This window comes from Loxodonta africana, chromosome 19 (genome assembly GCF_030014295.1).
Source record: "Loxodonta africana isolate mLoxAfr1 chromosome 19, mLoxAfr1.hap2, whole genome shotgun sequence".
NCBI lineage: Eukaryota > Metazoa > Chordata > Mammalia > Proboscidea > Elephantidae > Loxodonta > Loxodonta africana.
Window position 1 is genome coordinate 81,131,198 of NC_087360.1, and position 18,908 is coordinate 81,150,105.

At 40.5% G+C, this 18,908-nt stretch overlaps 1 protein-coding gene across 10 annotated transcripts in view; it reads right to left on the minus strand.

Moving 5' to 3' along the window:
• Positions 1-18,908, minus strand: part of SNX25 (sorting nexin 25) — a 164,137-nt gene that overhangs the window by 53,647 nt on the left and 91,582 nt on the right. For all 10 annotated transcript variants that reach the window (XM_064272930.1, XM_064272932.1, XM_064272931.1 and 7 more), the window contains 2 exons: positions 11,895-12,076; positions 873-1,004 (listed from right to left, as the gene is read on the minus strand). In XM_064272930.1, coding sequence (XP_064129000.1) covers positions 873-1,004; positions 11,895-12,076 — 314 coding nt within the window. The remainder of the gene's footprint in view (positions 1-872; positions 1,005-11,894; positions 12,077-18,908) is intronic.

An 18,908-nucleotide genomic window follows, 5' to 3' on the forward strand; every position in this document is an offset into this window, starting at 1 on the left:
TTAATAAACCTCTAGAGATGTTATATATTGATGTAATAAATGTTTGTTATATATGTACTCTGTGCTACACATAGTGTTATGTGCATTTATAAACATATATATAGACATATATTTCAATTAATTTAATTCCTAAATATATATTAAGAACTTGCCAAGTGTAAAACATAATACTTATTATTGGGTTCTTCATTTTAAGAGGCGTTTATAACCAACAATGCTTTTCTGTTCATTTACTCAACTATATTAAGGAAATAAAAGGATAAGAGTAGTATAAAATATGCCCGTTATGGTATTAAAGATGGCTGGTGAGGTTCCGAGACTGAGGTGGAGGTGCTAAGACCAAGTTCACTATATGTGCAATGTGAATAAAAATTCAATCTTCTGGTATATTTATAAATCTTTTTTCCCTCGACTATACATTCAAAAGCATCTTCTATAAAAATAAAATCATAATTTTATTTATCATTACAAAAGCAACCAAAAAACAAACCTCTTGCCGTAGCGTCAATTCTGACTCATTATGACCCCACAGAACAGAGTAGAACTGCCCCCATAGGGTTTCCAAAGAGCAGCTGGTGGATTCGAACCATCAACCTCTTGTTAGCAGCCAAGCTCTTAACCACCCTGCCACCAGGGCTCCATTTACCATTACAGGCTAGTACATAGTGTCAATATCATATATGGTTTAAAATACTCTTTTAATATATATGTATATACATTAAACATCAGTACACATTTATCTTAAAATAATATTGTATTACAGATAAATTCATATTTATCTTACATCTTCATACAGAAACAGAGACATACTGTCTAACATGCATGTTTTCACCAGTGAGTGACTAATTCTCCCTTGAGGTTCTACTCACTACCTTGTTAGCAGTCTTTAAACGCTCCACAGACTCCCAAAAACTAATGAGAGCTCTTCTGTCCATCCTTTCCACGTATATTCGAAAGTGCTCTCGGTAGCATGCATTGGCCATGATATCTTCAAATTGAAGAATCTATTAAAATAATTTAAGTAAAAGTTAAAAAAAAATCAAATGCAAATATTAAATACCAGTTTGCTTTAACTTCCAGTGGTTCAATTTCTATACTGAGAAAAAAAATGCCTGTTTTTTTTTTAAGTCCATAGTCAATGTACTATAGCACACCTAGTAAGTTTAAATGTCTACTTCATCTAAAATTTAGTAGAATAAGGCTTACTGAATATTCAAAACGCACATTTTAAAAAAATACCAATTTTCAATTAATCATTCAACGGAGATGTATCTGGCATCTGCTATGTATAAGGCACAGCTCTGGGGAATAAAACATGAAAATCCTTGCCTTAAGGGATGTACATTCTATTCTAAAAGCAACAGGTATCAGTAATAGAAAAACTGAAGACACAAGTATAAAAGACAAGGAAACCAGTGTCTAGGTTGGCATTTTTGCTTTCCATCATATTTTTATATAGTTGAGGAAATCTGTAAGTGATTTTATATCACATTTTTGGTTTAGAATATCACATTCATAAACACATCTTTTATAAGCCATCCTTTTAACTAGTCCATAATATTACATTGTATACAACCAAGCCCACTGCCATCGAGTTAATTCCGACTCATAGCAACCCTATACGGCAGAGTAGAGCTGTCCCACGGGGTTTCTGAGGAGCAGCTGGTGGATTCAAACTGCTGACCTTTCAGCTAGCAGCCAAGCTCTTAACCACTATGCCACCAGGGCTCCTTATATTGTATAAAAAATATATAGATGTACCAAATTAGTTCAACTACTCGCTTGCTGGTGACCATTACAGGTATTGACTATTTTGCATGATTTATTCTTTTCATGCTCACAGGGAAGAAAACCGAGCTTTCTGAAGACAGAGGAGAACACCTTTGAGTGTGCCCTGCCATAACATGAAAGACAGCTGACCTGAATAATAATTCACGGCTCCATTAATTAGGAAAGTTGCCTCAAGTTAATTTAGAAGAGACTTAAGGCCCATATCTTCAGTTCTGAATTAGTAATAAGAAAAGACATCGCTAACAAGTGGAGTTCAAATCAATTAAATGAAAATGTTGATTTTGAGATTCTTAAAATTAATATTGTGGCAGTGGGAAATTTTCAAGAAATATTACCAGTGAGACCTTCACTGCCAGCGCACTGTCCGCTGTTCTGTCACCAGCAATCTGTGGAGCTTCACTTCATCTGTTCTGTGGGCAGAACGCTCAGCCATTTTTCTAACGAATTCAGGTAACCAGTCAAAGGCGATGGATGGCATCGCTTGCTACAGATGTCAGCATTTAGTTTCCACAAATACTTCAGACCACTAGTATTCAGTCAGTGCACACGCTTTGAGGCCTCACAGAGTCCGTATTTACTTTGTGTAAACCCTAGCTGTGAAGCATTTTAAAGCATGAGTCCTAACTGTACATGCTTCAGAGAAGCTTATAGGAATTCCTACCAGCTCTGGCTACAGATGTCAGATCACTCAGAGTTTACTTATTTTTAACAAAGGGAGAATGTGAGGAGGACGATAACAGGGTAGACATCCAATAATTTCCAAGGACATCTTCCCCAGTATAAATTCACTTAGTTTGAAATGAATTCCAAAGCAGATAAAGATCTAACAACTTGCAAAAACAAAGTCTAAAACTTATAAAATATGAGGAATTTTTATATTCCTTCATTTTGTCTTATGAACACTCTATGTAAATATACAAATAAAGTATAAATATATACAAATAAGCAACAGCAAGTATATCTGAAGTATAATTAAGTATACTTCCTCTGTTTAGGAATCTATCTGATCTGTTCTCAGGTTAAAAAAAAAAAAAAAAAAAAAACAGCCCTGCAAACTAAAAGCAGCATGAACGTCAAGAAGGAAAGCGGTCCTTAGGGCTCCTGCAGCAACAGAAAGAGGCAGGAAATCGTTTCAGACTCAAGTGTAGAGCCCTGGACCACACTCAACCGTATTCCTTTTGGATTGACCTTGGATCAAATAAATAAATCGATACAGAAAATGATCGTAGAGACGAGGTCGGACATTTGCTGCCACTGATCTCCAAACCCCACGTATTTTCCTCTTCTCTTCTCCACTTTTTCATAAGCTCATCCTTCCATCTTTTCCATTTGGAACCATTTTTGGAAGTGTTCCCTTACAAAGAAATAAGGCAAAACAGATTTTTCTGTTGTCACATTGGGATGAAAACAAAGTAAGACAGGAAGGTAACATGGTACAGCTAAATTGTTTAGGCTTTGGGGCTAGACATATCTAGGCTTGAATCCTGGCTCTGCCACTTTCTAGTCCTGTGCTCTCTAGGATACTCTCTCTAAGCCTCAGTTTCTTCTTCTGTAAGATGGGGATAACACTACCTACTTTACAGGCTGTTATCAGACAACAACCACCACCACCAATCACGAAGGGCCTGAACCAGGATTTTGGCTGAGAAAGGGAAGGTACTGACAGGTGCCAAAATTCAGGGTAGTCACTTTCTAGAATAGCAAATCTGGATGAAAAGCTTGGCTCATGGCTCTCAACGGAGGTGAAGCAAGGGTTACCAAACAGCAACAAGAAACTGTTATGCTGTTGGACGTGTTTACTGTCTTGGCTGGTTTGATGGTTTCATGGGGGTATACATACATTAAAACTTACCAAATTGCACACTTTAAATATGTGCAAAGTGCTGTATGTCATTACACCTCAATAAAGCTGTTCAAAAAACAACATTACATCTTAGAAACAGCACTGCAGACAAGAAGTGTACACAACAGTTATGCTAAGGACCCACTGTCAGCAGCACAGGTCCTGGAGTTCTTTCTCTGTTTTCTAATGGCAGAGTTGTCCCACAGGGACACTATATTCTTCTTCCCATGCCCCTTATAACCAGCGCAGTCAGCTGCAAGTCAGCTAGCTGGGGACAGGAATAAAGGTCACAGAAAAGCTTTCCTTTGGGTAGAATGAAATGGCAGGACAGAAATCAAATGCGCAATGATGATTTCACATTCCTACCAATTATAGTTACTGTTGCAGATGAGAATAAACAACCAAGAAAAGTATAAGCAAAATCTGATAATGACCATCTTTTAGTATTATGTTTGTATATATTTGTAAAGCAGGATCAAGCAGCTAGCTTCCTGACTCCCATCCCAAGAGCTCTTTTCCCCTTTAATCCATTCAATATCTATTTCTTGCTTGAATCACCCCTAGCTCTTGTTGACCCTGGCATTCCACCCATCCCTCCCACAACCAACCTCAAATCCAGGTGGTACTGATGCCCTTCATTCAAACCCACCATTTAAACATCACCAGCTTTCCCTTGAAATTTCTCCCCAGCTTGAAGTTCTGGGCTATTCTCCATCCCTCGGGCCCTTCCTAATATGGTAATTACCCTTTTCTTGCAAGATTCTGGTTTACCTCCTTAATCCTGGCTTGCCGTCTCGTTACCCTGAGCGCCTTGATCCCATTTCCACCCTGCAAAACCAAAATGCGACCCCACTCATTCAGAGGAAACCTTACTTCCTAACGCCTTCTCCTCCCCACTTACCTCAAAGACCAAAAAAGAAAAAAAAACCCACTGCTGTTGAGTTGATTCTGACTCATAGTGACCCTATAAGATAGAGTAGAACTGCCCCATAGGGTTTTCAAGGAGGGGCTGGTGGATTTGAACTGCTGACCTTTTGGTTAGCGGCCGAGCTCCTAACCACTATGCTCATGTAATTCTGTTACAGACACAGTCAGCCTTTAAATTGTACAGAATCCAACCTCTGAGGTCTTCCTTGATTCCCCTCTTTTGACTCTCCCTACTCAGCCAGCCGGTCATCCAGTCCAGCACATTTGCACTGCCATACCCTATCTGTGCTATCAGGACTTCTTGACTGGACCATCACAACAGCTTCCTAATATCAGTCTCTACCTTAAACCTTTTTGATCGGTACTCCTCTAAATACCAATCAAAACGTTAGGCCAAGAAAAGACTCTCCAGCAGGAAAAGAAAATGCAAGGTCCAAAACTGCTTTTAAACCAAACTCATGAATTGGACAGTACCGTCACAGAAAGAGAATTTCTAGTTTATTGTTTACAAGATAATTCATTACCTTTTCATAAGTTTGAAACCTGTTTCTCAAAGTACAGAAACATTCTAAAGGTGAGGTGCTGAAGGTCATTCAACTAAATTACCTTCTCTTTTGCTGGGGTGGGGAGCTCTTGGTGAGAATATAATGTTTTGAGGAGAATTTTGCCTTTACCCTGAGTATTTTTGCCTGGATAGTATGAATGATATATGTTTCTCTAGTAATTATCTTTAACATTTTAAAAACAAACTTTATTGAGGTATTATTATGTAAAATTAATGTATCCATTTTAAGTCTACATTTAATAAGCTATGACAATTTTATATTACCCTGTAACCACCACCACAATTAAGCCAGGGAACGCTGCCATCATTCTAGCCAATGCTCCCCCCATCTCCCAGCCCAGGGAACCACTGACCTGTTTTCTGTCACCAAAGATTAGATCTTTCTTCTCTAGAGCGTTACGTAAGTGAAAGCATGTACTCTTCTGTGTCTAGCTTCTTTCATTTAGCTTAATGTACCTGATATTCACCTACGTTGCTGTGTGAATCAGCAGTGCACTCCTTTCTATTGCAGAGTGGAATTCCACAGGGTGAACACACCACAATGTGTTTACCCATTCACTGTCCTAGGGGTTATTATGAATAAAACTCCTAGGAACGCCTGTATGTCTCTGAATGGATGTATGTTTTAATTTCTCTGGGACTCGAATTGCTGGGCACTGGGGTTTTGGGGATGATAAACGCGTGTTTATAGAAAATGGCAAAGCTGTTTTCTAAAGCAGTTGCACTCTTACACCCCCAGCAGCATTCTAGTGCTCCACACACTCGCCAACGCTTGGGGTTATCGGTCTTTTTAACTGGAATCATCCCAATGGTAACACAGCAGCACTTCACTGCAGTTTTAATTTGCATTTCCCTGATGAAAAAATTAAGTTGAACAACTTTCATGTGGTGGATGGGTGGGTGGATGGATGCATGGACGGATGGACGCATGGTTGGTTGGACGCATGGTTGGTTGGACACATGGACGGACAGACGCATGGACGGATGGACATATGGATGGACGGACGCATGGACGGACGGCCGCATGGATGGATGGACGCATGGTTGGTTGGACGCATGGTTGGTTGGACACATGGACGGACGGACGCATGGACGGATGGACATATGGATGGACGGACGCATGGACGGACGGCCACATGGATGGATGGACGCATGGTTGGTTGGATGCATAGATGGATGTTTAAATCTTTTGCCCATTTTTAAACTGAGTTGTCTTCTTCTTATGAGTTATAAATCTTTATATATTCTGGATACATATCCTTTGTCAAATATGTCTATTGCAAATATTTTCTCCAGTCTGTGGCTTGTCTTTTAATTTTCTTAATGGCATCTTCTGATGAGCAGAAGTTTTTAATTTGGATGAAATCCAATCTATCAATTTTTCATTTTATGTTTAATTCATTTTGTGTCCTAAGAAATCTTTACCTGCCCTGAGGTCTTGAAATTTTTTTATTCAATGTATTTGTCTAGAAGCATTAGTGTTTCAGATTTTGCATTCAGATTTTTATCCACTTCAAGATAATTTTTGTTTATGGCATTAGGTAATGGCCAAGGTACATTTTTTTCCCCCCATAGGAATAGTCAGTAGTTTCGGCATCATTTATTTGGAAAAACTAATCACTCCCCCACTGAATTGCTTTGCCACCTTTGTCTAAACTCAACCGATGATGTGTGATTTCTGGATTCTATTCCGTTTCACTTATCTACATATTTATCCTCACCAATGGTTCAGCATGCGGCAGCTAATCAAAAGGTCAGCAGTTTGAACCCACCAGCCGCTCCACGGGAGAAAGATGCAGCAGTCTGCTTCCATAAAGATTACCACTTTGGAAATCCTATGGGGCAGCTCTACTTGTCTTATAGGGTCGCCATGTGTTGGAAACGACTCAATAGCAACAGGTTTGATTCTTTCTTTTTTTTTAGCTCTATATTAATGCTTGAACTTAGGTAATATAAGTCCTTCTGCTTTGTTATTCTTTTTGAAAAACTTCTTGGCTATTCTAGGTCCTCTGCATTTCTATCTAAATTTTAGCAGCAGTTTTTCAATTTCTACCAAAAAATTCCACCAGAATTTTGATTAAGATTGTGTATAATCTTTGATCAATGTGGAAAGAGCTGATATTACAGGAAGAAAAAAAAAAGTCTTCCAATCCACGGATATGATATATACCTTCATTTACTTAATATACTTTTAATACCTTTCAGGAATATTTTATAGTTTTCAGTATACAGATCTTGAATATGTTGTTTTTTTTTTTTTTTTAAAACACTAAGTACTGTATTTCATGTTACTGGATGCTAATGTAAATAAAATAGTTTTAATTTCACTTTCTAATTGTTCAGTGCTAGAATAAAAAGCTGCAATTACATTTGATAATCGTCCTTGTACTCTGCGGCCTTCTAAACTTACTTGTTAGTTCTAGCACTTGTTTTTAGATTCCTGAGGATTTTCCATGTATACTATCATGTCATCCACAAATACACGTACTTTTACTCATTCCCGATTTGCACACCTTTCTCTATCTGCCCCCCGGCCCCCAGCCCTGGCTTATTCCACTGGCTAGGACCTCCAGTACAATGGTGAACAGTATTGACAGAAAGAGAGCAAATACTCTGGCCTTGTTCCTGATCTGAGGAGGAAGGCGTCCAATACTTCGCCATTAAGTCTGAGGCTCAGTCTTTTGCCCTTTATTAGATTGAGGGTGTTCCTTTTTATTCCTGCTTTGCTGAATTCTTACCATGAAAAGGTGTTTAGTTTTGTCAAATGCTTTTTCTGCATCTATTGGGATGATCTTATTTTCTTTTTTACTCTGCTGATACAGTGGATTATTGTTTTCTAAATGTTGAACCAACTTTCCATTCCTGTATAGACTCAAATTGATCATAATGTATTTTTATCCTTTTTATACACTCCCAGATTCAATTTACTAATATTTTGTTAAGTACTTTTCTGCTTAATGTTATGAGGGATATTGGTCTGTGGGTTCCTTTTCTCGTCATGTTTTTCCCTGGGTTGGTATCATGGCTTCATATGCCGAATTGAAAAATTCCCTCTTCCTCCTCTATTTTTTGAAAGAGTTTGGTTAAAACTGGTATTACCTCTTTCTTAAATGTTTAACAGAATTCACCAGTGAGACGATCTGCCATGGAGTCTTCTTGGTGGGAAGGTTTTAAATTTATGAATTCATTGTCTTTAATACATCAAGTACAGTTCATTCATATTTTCTATTTGAGTTTAGTTATGGTAATTTGTATCTCTCAAGGAATTTGACTATTTTGTCTAAGTTTACGAGTTTTTTGGCTTAAAGTTGTTCATAATATTCCATTATTACTCTTTTAATATCTGTAGGATTTGTAGCAATGTCCCCTCTCTTATGTCTAGTATTGGTAATTTTTGTTTTCTTTTTTCTTGGTCATTCTAACCAGAGTATATAAATTTTATTGATATTTCAGAGAACTAACTTTTGGCTTCTTTAATTTTCTCTATTGCTTTTCTGTCTTATACTTCATTGATTACTATTCGTATATTATTTCCTTCCTTCCAGTTATTCCAGTTTTAATTTGTAGCTTCTTAAGATGGAAGCTCATATCACTGATTTTAGACTTCGCTTATTTTTTTCTTATTTTCAAATATTAAAAACTATATATTTCCTTCTAAGAGTGGTTTAACTACATCCCACAAAATTCTGATGTATTATACTTTTATTTTCATCCCATTCAAAATACTTTCTAATTTTCCCTGTGATTTCTTCTTTGACCCATTTTTTTTATTATTTAGACATGTATTGTTTCATCTCCAAATATTTCGGGGATTTAATGTATCTCTTTTTATTGTTGATTTCCAGTGTAACTCTGTTGTGGCCAGTAGTTTTAATCCTTTCAAATTTGTTGGGACTTATTTTATAGGCACTGGGTTTATTTTATAGGCTAGCATACAGTCTTTCTTGGTGTATGTTCAACGAACAGGTGAGAAGGGTGTGTATCCTGCCGTTCTTTTGGGTGGAGTGTTCCATAAACGTTAATTAATTCCAGCTGGTTGTTACTGTTGTTCACCTCTTCTACATCCTTACTGATTTCCTGTTCACTTATTTTATCAGTTACTGCGAGAGGGGCGTTAAAATCTCCAACTATAATTGTGGATTTTTTTCTCCTTTAAGTTCTGTCAGTTTTTGTTTCATGTACTTGAAGTTCTTTTTAATGAGTGCACATATATTTAAGATTATTATATCCTCTTGATGAATCTTCCCCTTTATCATAGTGAAATTATCCCTGAAGATACTGTTTTAAAGTCTACTTAGTCTGATGTTAATATTAGCCACTCTAGGTTTCTTATGCTTAGTGCTTGCATGTGTACCTTTTTTTCCCTCTTTTACTCTCAACCTATCTGTGCCTTTACATTTAAACTTCATTTTTCGTACAAGGCATTGAATTGTGTCTTGCTTTAAAAAAAAAAAAAAATTGCTGTGACCATCTCTTTCTTTTATTGGAGGATTCACCTAGTTTTGAAATCTAAGTTCTAAAATAAAGTTAGTGGTGATTTCTCTGGATCAGATATAATTAGAGTGCAGGAAAACTGCCCTAACCACTTAGGAAGATATCAGAATGGCCCCAAACTAACCAACGTCTTACCTTTAGAACACCAAACCACCAGAAATATCAGAGCTCTATAATACTATCTGGAGCCCTGGTGCCGCAGTGATTAAGATCTTGGTTGCTAACCAAAAGGTTGGCAGTTTGAATCCACCAGCCACTCTTTGAAAACTCTGTGGGGCAGTTCTACCCTGCCCTGTAGGGTCGCTGAGTCAGCATCAACTCAACAAAAACCAAAAAAAAAATCAAACCCAGTGCTGTCGAGTCGATTCCGACTCATAGCAACCCTATAGGACAGAGTAGAACTGCCCCATAGAGTTTCCAAGGAACGCCTGGCAGATTCGAACTGCCAACCCTGGTTAGCAGCCGTAGCACTTAACCACTATGCCACCAGGGTTTCCTCGACAACAACAGGTTTATATTATCTGAGCCTTCCAGTCTGATGACTACAGGAATGGTTTTACCATGAGAATAAATTGTTGCAACAGAAATGGGTTTCTCTTCTCCTCAGTAGCTGGGAGGAAAGAATCAGGAATGAAGCTAGCACTGGATTAAGTTAATTATAGTAGGCACTACCAGATAACCTGTACTGAAATCACATTCAATTCTCCTAGAATGACGTGGCCTTTACCCTTCTCCAGGTGTCCATCTAAAAGCACATCACTTGCTTGGTTCTCCTGACTAGGTAGCAGGCCGTCAGGTGCCTCTTCTAGGTGCATGTCTCACACCTCTACGGGATCAGTTACCTCCTAATTTTATACTCAGATGTCGCTTTTTAAGAGCAGGGATTCTATCCCACCCATTTTGGATCCTAGGACTTAGCACCGGACCTGAGAGAGAGTGGGTCCTCAATAAATGCGTGTCGAATGAATAAATGAATAGGGCTCAAGAAGAGAACCTCATCCTTGGGGGAAAAAAAAAGAAAGAAAGAGATTTATTTAACAAGCCAGAGGCTGAGGAAAAGGAGGAAGAGTGGAAATATTCAACCTGTCAAATCCACTCTCTCCAGGTTCACCAAAAGATGAGGTTTTCATTTGGGGCCACCAAGTCAAAATCTCAGAAAGGTAGATTTGCTGATAGCAACATAATCAGAATTCCAGTGATTAGGGGCCCCTCTATAAAACAAGAGCTCCTTGGGGCTGCATTTGCACCACTTGTGTGAGATACTGGAGAAGCAGTCTGCTCTGTACTAGGGCTGGGAACAAGTAAACAGGTAAAAACTCAACATTGGAACAGGGAGACAGAGAGCGTCTCAGACAAGGGTCACAACTCAAGTAGAGAAATGAAAAGGAAGAGATGAGGAGACTGAAAATCAGAGCAGGTGATGACAGAGACCCTAGTCAGGGTTAGGTTATACTGACGTTGCCTTCTTTGCAGCGGAGTGCCACTTTACAAAGGAGGAGTTTAGGTAGAGTGTGCCTTGAGGGTCTTGTTCCCAAGAGGTAGAGCCAAGCTCCTCAGGGAGCATCAAGGCTATTTCCCTCAATCCTAGCATGCTCCAGGTCTTGGAAGACAAGCTTCATCCTTGAGACTAAGGACTGGTATTGAGGCAGGGCTAAAACACTTTCCTAAGTTCTGTGATTTAACGACGTGGTATCAACATACAGTCCAGAGTTTCGCTGTACAAAAATAGTCACTGACACATTATAGTTTAGTGCAAAGCACCGAAATTTGAGAATCAGCCAGATCCAAGTTTGTATCTAGTCCTGCCTCTTCCGATCTACGTGGCCTTAGTCAAGTTACTTAATTCTGTTTCTTCAGCTAAAAAGCAGAAATATCAAGCACATATTTCATAGTATTATTGTGAGAGTTAAGTAAAACAACATATATAAAGTATTTTCTACTTTATAGATGGTTCTTTCTATCCAGATGGTAATAGGCGACTTGACTTGGCCCTTGCACCTATGTCCCTATGTAACTGGGGGGAGGGGGTGTGTAAAAGGAGTGGATAAATACACACACGTGCATGCACACACACACATACACCCTACTTCTGCCCATCATACCGATCACCATTCACAGAAGTCAAAGACACAGATTAATATAGCTCTTTGACTCATAAAAGCAAATACATGAGTATAGTTTGGAACATGTGTCTTAAGTCAAAAGTGTATATGTGTTTACATCAGTGTTCATAATAAACGTGAAATGGTCAAAACAGAAACTACAAAGTCCTACCTTTTGGCTTTGAGGCCCTTCCCCCTCATCCAAGGCCCCATCCTCTTGCTGGTCGTAGGCAGGGCCTCCCAGGATTCTGATTCTCTTCTCACACTGCTTCTTTGCCACAGTCAGTTGGTTAATGTACCTTTTCATATTCCGGGCCCTTAGGAGGTCAGCTTTCATTGCAGCAGTTTCTTTACCTTGGATAGGAGTGATGGACAAGGACTCAGTCAGAGGACAAGATGTAAAAGAGAGGAACACAGCTCTGAGCCAGACTGCCGTCTGACATCAGTGGACATTAAACAAAATAACAGAACAGAATTCATGCTACACACATATACGTGCTCTCAAATACAAAGACCAATTAAAGCAATTTCTAGGTGCAAGGGGGTCCTTGTCACCACTGACAAGACTTACTCAAGTGTAAAACATTAAAAAAAAAAAAACTCCATACACATACGCTTACAAATCAAGGTACATGTGTTTATGTGTGTGCATATTCTAAAATATCTTTTATATATGTGTGTGTGAGAGAGAGAATGTATGCACATTCGCACAGAAGCATGTTCTGACGGCTCACATGTGTCAGGCACTGCCTAAGCACTGAGAACACAGCAGTGAAGAAGGCCAATTCTTTGCCTTCATGGATGTAGCAAGTCTAGCAAGAAGTAAAGCAGACAGCATGAGCCATTACAAGTGTGATAAGGGCTGTGAAGACGTGCGCACACCACTGAACTGTTTAACAAGAGACATTAACGCAGGCTTCCTTGAGGAAAGTCCATCCAAACAAACATGAAGACAAGTGGAGTGTGGCAGAGAATGCCAGTGTGAAAGTGAAGACCCTGAGGCAGAAAAGAGAACAGAACTTTGGAGGAACTGAAAGCAGGGCACTTTGCAAAGGAACAAGGGCAAATCTGAAGTAGGCAGGAGCCAGGAGATGCAAAACCTTTTAGGCCATGGAAAGAAATTGGGACTTTTGCCCGAAAGCACTGAGAAGCTTTTCATGGGTTTTCAGCAGTAGTATATGCCATAAATGGATTTGTATTTTTAAAGACGACACAGAAAGCAAGGTAAAAAATAGACTAGAAGGTGAAAGACTGATGGTAGGGAAAACAGTTGGAAGATGATTGAAGTAACTAAGGAGAGAGATGACAACGGCCTAAACTAGAATCTTGGCAGCAACAGCAGAGAAGTAAGACTGTTAGACAATGTTCAGGGCCTAGTGACTCACAGTGGCCCCATAGGGTTTCCAAGGCTGCACATCTCTACAGAAGCAGAGTGCCACATCTTTCTTCCGCAGAGCTGCTGATGGTTTTGAATTGCTGACCTTCCAGTTTGCAGTTGAGCACTTTTACCACTATGCCACCAGGGCTAGATAATTATAAATACTCCCCCTTAGATACGTAACTGCATAGTTAGGCAGGTCAGATCACATTTCCTGGAGGTGAGTTGTAATATGCTTCACTTAGATCTGGAAGTACCAAGTAACAAGAGAGGAGGGGCTGTAGTTCATTTCTTAGTGCCCCTAAGCAATGTTAGCACATCTCAGCTGGAAGCTTCTAATTCCCTAGGATGATCGTTTCTCCTTTCATGTCCCTTAGGAAGTCTGTGAAAATGTTTAAAACAGTGCCTAAGCACGCTGAACTAATCAACTGGGGAAAAAAAAAAAAAAAAAAAAAACTTGGACACGGTACCATGAAACATTTTTATCTGTCAGAAGCAGCTTTTCCAGTACTTATCACAAAGGGTCCTAGGAATGCTACAGGTCAGCAGATCTTGTCCAAGACATCTTTATTGCCTGATGCCTCTCCAAAGGTCTGTTATATACTGCAGGATGTTTCCCATATATGTGCTGAGGACATATTTTCATCTGACTTACACAATTGTTCCTCTACTTTTCCTACGCTTATTGGCTAATGGAGAGGCCCTGACCAAAAAAAAGGGCCCATTAATTTGACATTCATCTTCAGGAGGAAAAATATTATTTCAGAGACCCTTTTGTGGGAGAATAAAGGTAAACGTAGTTTGCGCCCAAATTACCAAATGAGTCTATCACAAACTAAGATATTTCTGGGTGGGCACCTAAACAAGTGCATGCTTGGAAGAGATAATATTTCAGAAAGTTTTTCACTTTAAAAGTATATACCCTAATCTCTAAATTTCCTGAATAACATTTAATTACCCCAAAATTTGAGGATGAAAAGTTACCTTTTATAAAACAAATCTAGGCTTCAATTTTGATTTGGGGTTGAAAAATGCTAATAAAGAGACATATGCATACATATACAGGAGGAAACTGACACCCATTTATCAAAAACCATATTCTTCTAAGCCCAAGAAAGTTTAAAAGCCTGTCTAAAAAGGACAAAACCTAGAAGCAAATTCTAAAGAGAAGGAAGAAAGGAGAGAAAAGCTTTCCCTAAACCCCAGCTGTGAGGCTGAGAAGAATGTTCACGTTCTGCCTGAATATCGCCTGCTCACGTGAACGCGTTCTGTTTGTTAAAGGGCGATACAATGCCATTGTCTGCTCACAAAGCTTGTTGCGAGCAAATCCAGCAGCAGCTTGTTGCTTAGACAATTCTGTTTATTTTTTCCTGAGAAAACTGGTGCTGCGTTCAGGGCTCAGGGACTAACATGCAGCCCATGCTTCTGACGTGCAAAAACCCTTGTAAATCCAGCAACGCAGACGAATGTGCTCCTTTGTGATCTTAAAACCCATTCACCCAAGAAATATTCATGTCAAGAAAAGTGCAGGCAAGGGGCGGCGGGGTGTGAGACAACACGCTGTGACCAGCTCACGCCAGATTCAGATGGCTGCTTCTCTGCAGAGGCTTAGGTAACACCGTGCATTGTTAATAACTGGGTTAATCACAAAATGTTTAATCTAGTCTAAAAGGAAGGCCAAGACGATGAACAGTGGCCAGTGAAAACCTGGACAGTAGCCCTTTACACTGGTGCCAAGATGGATACGCAAGTGGTATAACATTCTGAAGCAATTAATTATTAGTGTTTACTGTTTTTCCTCCCAAATAGTCTGGATTCTACTAAGGTCAGAACAAGAGGGAATTGGTTAATTTGGGTTAATTTGCTGGAAAAGGTAGTTAGATTACATATTAGGTAAACCCCTTGGGCTACAGAAACGTTCAACGGATTTATGAGTAACATCACAGAACTGCCTTCTGCTACAAACCATCTGCTGGGGACTCAGTTCTTCCTTAAGCAAGTGTCAGGTCTCAGAGTGAAACGGAAACACGAGAGGAGAGCTGTCCAGTGCTATTTCTAATTGTGCAAGTAGAGTGAGATAACATAGCGGTAAATAACCACTCCAGAAATATTACAAGTATAACTGGATTAAAATGGTGCCGCTGCATTTTTCCGATTTCAAAAATGTTAATAGTAGAATCTTTTTCTTCTCTCGTAGCATGCTGCCAAAATCCAAAGCATATCCTATCACCAGCACCTTCAGCAGGCTGATCCTATCAGCAGCACCTTCAGCGGGCCGATCCTACCCGCAGCACCTTCAGCGGGCCGATCCTACTGGCAGCACCTTCAGCGGGCCGATCCTACTGGCAGCATCTTCAGCGGGCCGATCCTATCGGCAGCACCTTCAGCAGGCTGACTGATGAACTCGGTGGACAATATGGAGCTGGGTTAGAGCACGTTTCTGAACCTCAGCTCTGCTGACATTTTGGGCCAGCTAATTCTTCGTTGTGGGGCTGCCTACACATTATCACTGTTGAGTGGCGTCCCTGGCCTCGACCACTAGATGCCAGTAGCATCCCTTCCCCCAGTTGTGACAACAAAAGTGTCTCCAGACAGTGCCAGATGTCCCGGGGCGGGGGCAGGGGGGGGCACAAAATTGTGTCCCTATCCCTCTGGGAGTCACTGATAGAGGTACAACCTCTGTGACCAGGAAGAGGTGGACAAGTTACATACCCCACCCCTACTCCCCAGCACGAGGTTCTCAGAGGCAGCAGCCACCTCTCTCCCCAGGATACACGGAGCCTTCTCCCTAACCCCAGCAATCTAAGTCAGGAGCAAGATAGTTCTTCACTAGAGAAGGTAGGGGCCGCCATTCCTCATTCTCTGTCCACACTGATACCCTAAGAAGCCTTTGAGTCTTCCTTCTAACATTTAAATAGAAGCTTTACTAAATCCCCTGGATAGGAGGTTCGGGAAAACAAGTCTATATTTACTTACGGTCTAGGCAAGATTCAAAATGAGAAATGGTGATTGACTTAACCCAAAGCTGGCAGCAACTCTCAGTAGTTACTAATCATCACAAACTTGTTCAAAGTTATCTGAAAATCATCTCAAAACTTGCCCAGGAACTAAAAAAAAAAAAATGTTTACCTTACTTTTCAACTTGAAGCTGGTATGTTCTTTTTGAAAAGAACAAATGAGATTCTCTTACCATGCTAAACACCTGAAATTTCATAGTATAGAGTGTCACTCAACTTTAACCCACTGCCGTCGAGTCAATTCTGACTCATAGCGACCCTATAGGACAGAGTAAAACTGCCCCGTAGAGTTTCCAAGGAAACTCAACTTTAGCAGAAAGTATATTTGAGGGAACAGAAATCTTAGCAGAAGCTGATAGCGAAACCATTCATTTTATAATGGAGAAGACTAAAGAGACCTCGGAAGTCTTGCCTAGTCAGGGTACGCCTACAGCACACCTTACCTTTTACTTCCTTCCTTGAAATACCTCAAGTGCTAGAACATCCACCACTTCCTTTGGTGGAAGGCTCTCCAACTTGCTTGCAAATGTATATTTAAAGTAATACGTCATATCAATTAAGTCCACACTCTAAATTACCAACAGAGCCCTGCTCCCAAATTAGTGCTATGAATCGAACGGATTTGAGATATACACTCAAAACACAGATCTGACCCACACAACCTGTAAGTTCTGAGCATGACTCGTAACACCTACCTGTGTGAATGAGGAGTACAGTAGAAAGAGTTCTGGACTGAAAATCAGGAGACCTAGGTTTGAGCTCTAGATCTGCGTGACTAACTAGTTCTATTCACACCAGGTAAATTATTTAACATCTCTGGACCTGAACTTCACTTGCATAAACATTAGAGTATAGGATGACTAAAATTTTCTTGGGGGAGAGACATGGGCTTAGACTTGGCTGTGAAATCCTGAGTCTACAGAGCGCAACAGAAGTTTCCCGAGCTCTTAGGACCTTGAGACAGAGTGGATGGAGCTAGGTCGCTATGCTGGGAGAGCAGGTGCTACAGGCCGGAGCACTCACAGCGTGAGGACTCCATAAAGAGAAACCAAGCCAGAGCTCCTGTAGCAACAGCAAGGGAGAAACCTGGCATCACTCACAGATTGGGAAGTCTTTGTATCACATTAGTGAGATACTAGAAAATCAAATCGCTACAAAGGACGCGGAGTCTACAGAGCAGCTCCTTTCAGGCAGGATCAACACTACTTTTAAAATGCCAGAACGGAGAGAAAAGCTACATAAAACCTATAAAAAGATCATTCCTAATGGAAATCATTACAGGTTTTATCACCAAGTGAGTTAAGGTGTGTCTGTGTGCATACAGACACATGTATGTATATAATTCATTTATCCTATCATTCTTCTACAGTTCTACTTGATATTTCAATTCTAAAACTCTTCACTTACATTCTAAAGAAAACAAGGTGCATAGTTTTACAAAATAAATAAAAAGGCAGACCCTCCCGATCTCTACAACGAGTAGATCCCTCCCAAGTGTGCACTAGGAGTGATTTTTGTAGACTCAAATCAGCTTCCCGTCCTTTACTACGGCCAGCTGAGCGGACTTTACAGGTATCACGTTAAGTGTTGTTGACAACATTTCATGATTCAGAACAGCACAGAGGAAAGCTTTAAAGAGAGCTCAAATACTAAGTTTATTCACATCATCTTACAGAGAAGGTTTAGTGTATGTCTCATTGCTACCAGGCTTCCCACACTTGCCAGCCATTTTAATAGGCCACTTCTCAGCTCTTCTGGCCAGTTGTAAGTAAAACCTACAGGCTTGGTACAGTGAAATGAGTTCTCCTATGTGGCCTTTTGCCCTGGTTCTTTGGAGAAACACCTTGAGAGATTTTTCCCCTAAACCCTGACAAGTTACCCTTGCCCTCGTTTTCTACCTCAGAGGGTTTGTTACTTTTGTCCAGGCTGATTGACATTTCCTAGGTAAGCAGTATACAACTTGTGGTTTGATACCTCTAGTCTAGCCCTGGGCTGCGGCCTGCCCTGTGATTGGTGTGTACCATGCATGGATTAGTCAATATACTTACGCGAATGAATGGACAGCCTACTATGCAAATGAAGTATCTGGGGCCTACCGAGAGTGGATTGGTCAGTTCATGGCCCTGGTGGGGAGGCCACACCTTGAAATTGACCAGGAGTTTGCTTCTAAAACAGACAACCCTACAGAGGTTTGGCAGCCAGAAGGAGAAGAAAGAAGCAGGAAAGGAGAAGAGGCAAGAAAAGAGAAACAGACAGAGGTAGCAATGAACCTCCTAAAAGAGCTGTAACACGGGCCAAGGGCTGTAACACTGAAGACAGTGAGAGGCTGAGGAAGAGGCCCTGTGGCAGAGTCGGTGGTAAGGGCAGAAGTCTGCTGTCAGGAAAGAAGCTAAGAGAGTTGAACAAAACTGCTACACTGACTACGAGCTCTGTCAGTTTGCAGTGGAGAGGCTGACAGGAGGGAGGCCCAAGTCAGAGAGGCCTGCCCTCAGGGGGCCAGGAGGAAGCCTGCAAGGCTGAGAAGGGGTGTGCACAGCAGAGAGAAGGGCCTGCCTACTTGTATGGCTGAGAGGAGCTGAGAGAACTGTCCTGCCCTGAAGAGGAGGGGGGATGTGCTTTCCTCTTCAGGTGAGCCCTCCAGACTTTGCCTACACGCTCCCTGGTCCTGATCCTGAGTTGTAGCCAGTTGGTCCTGATTCCACGTTGTACCCTGCTGCTTCCTTAACAAACCACTTAACTGTGAGTTTGGTCTGTGAGTTCTGTGTGGCCACTGCAATGAATTATTGAACCC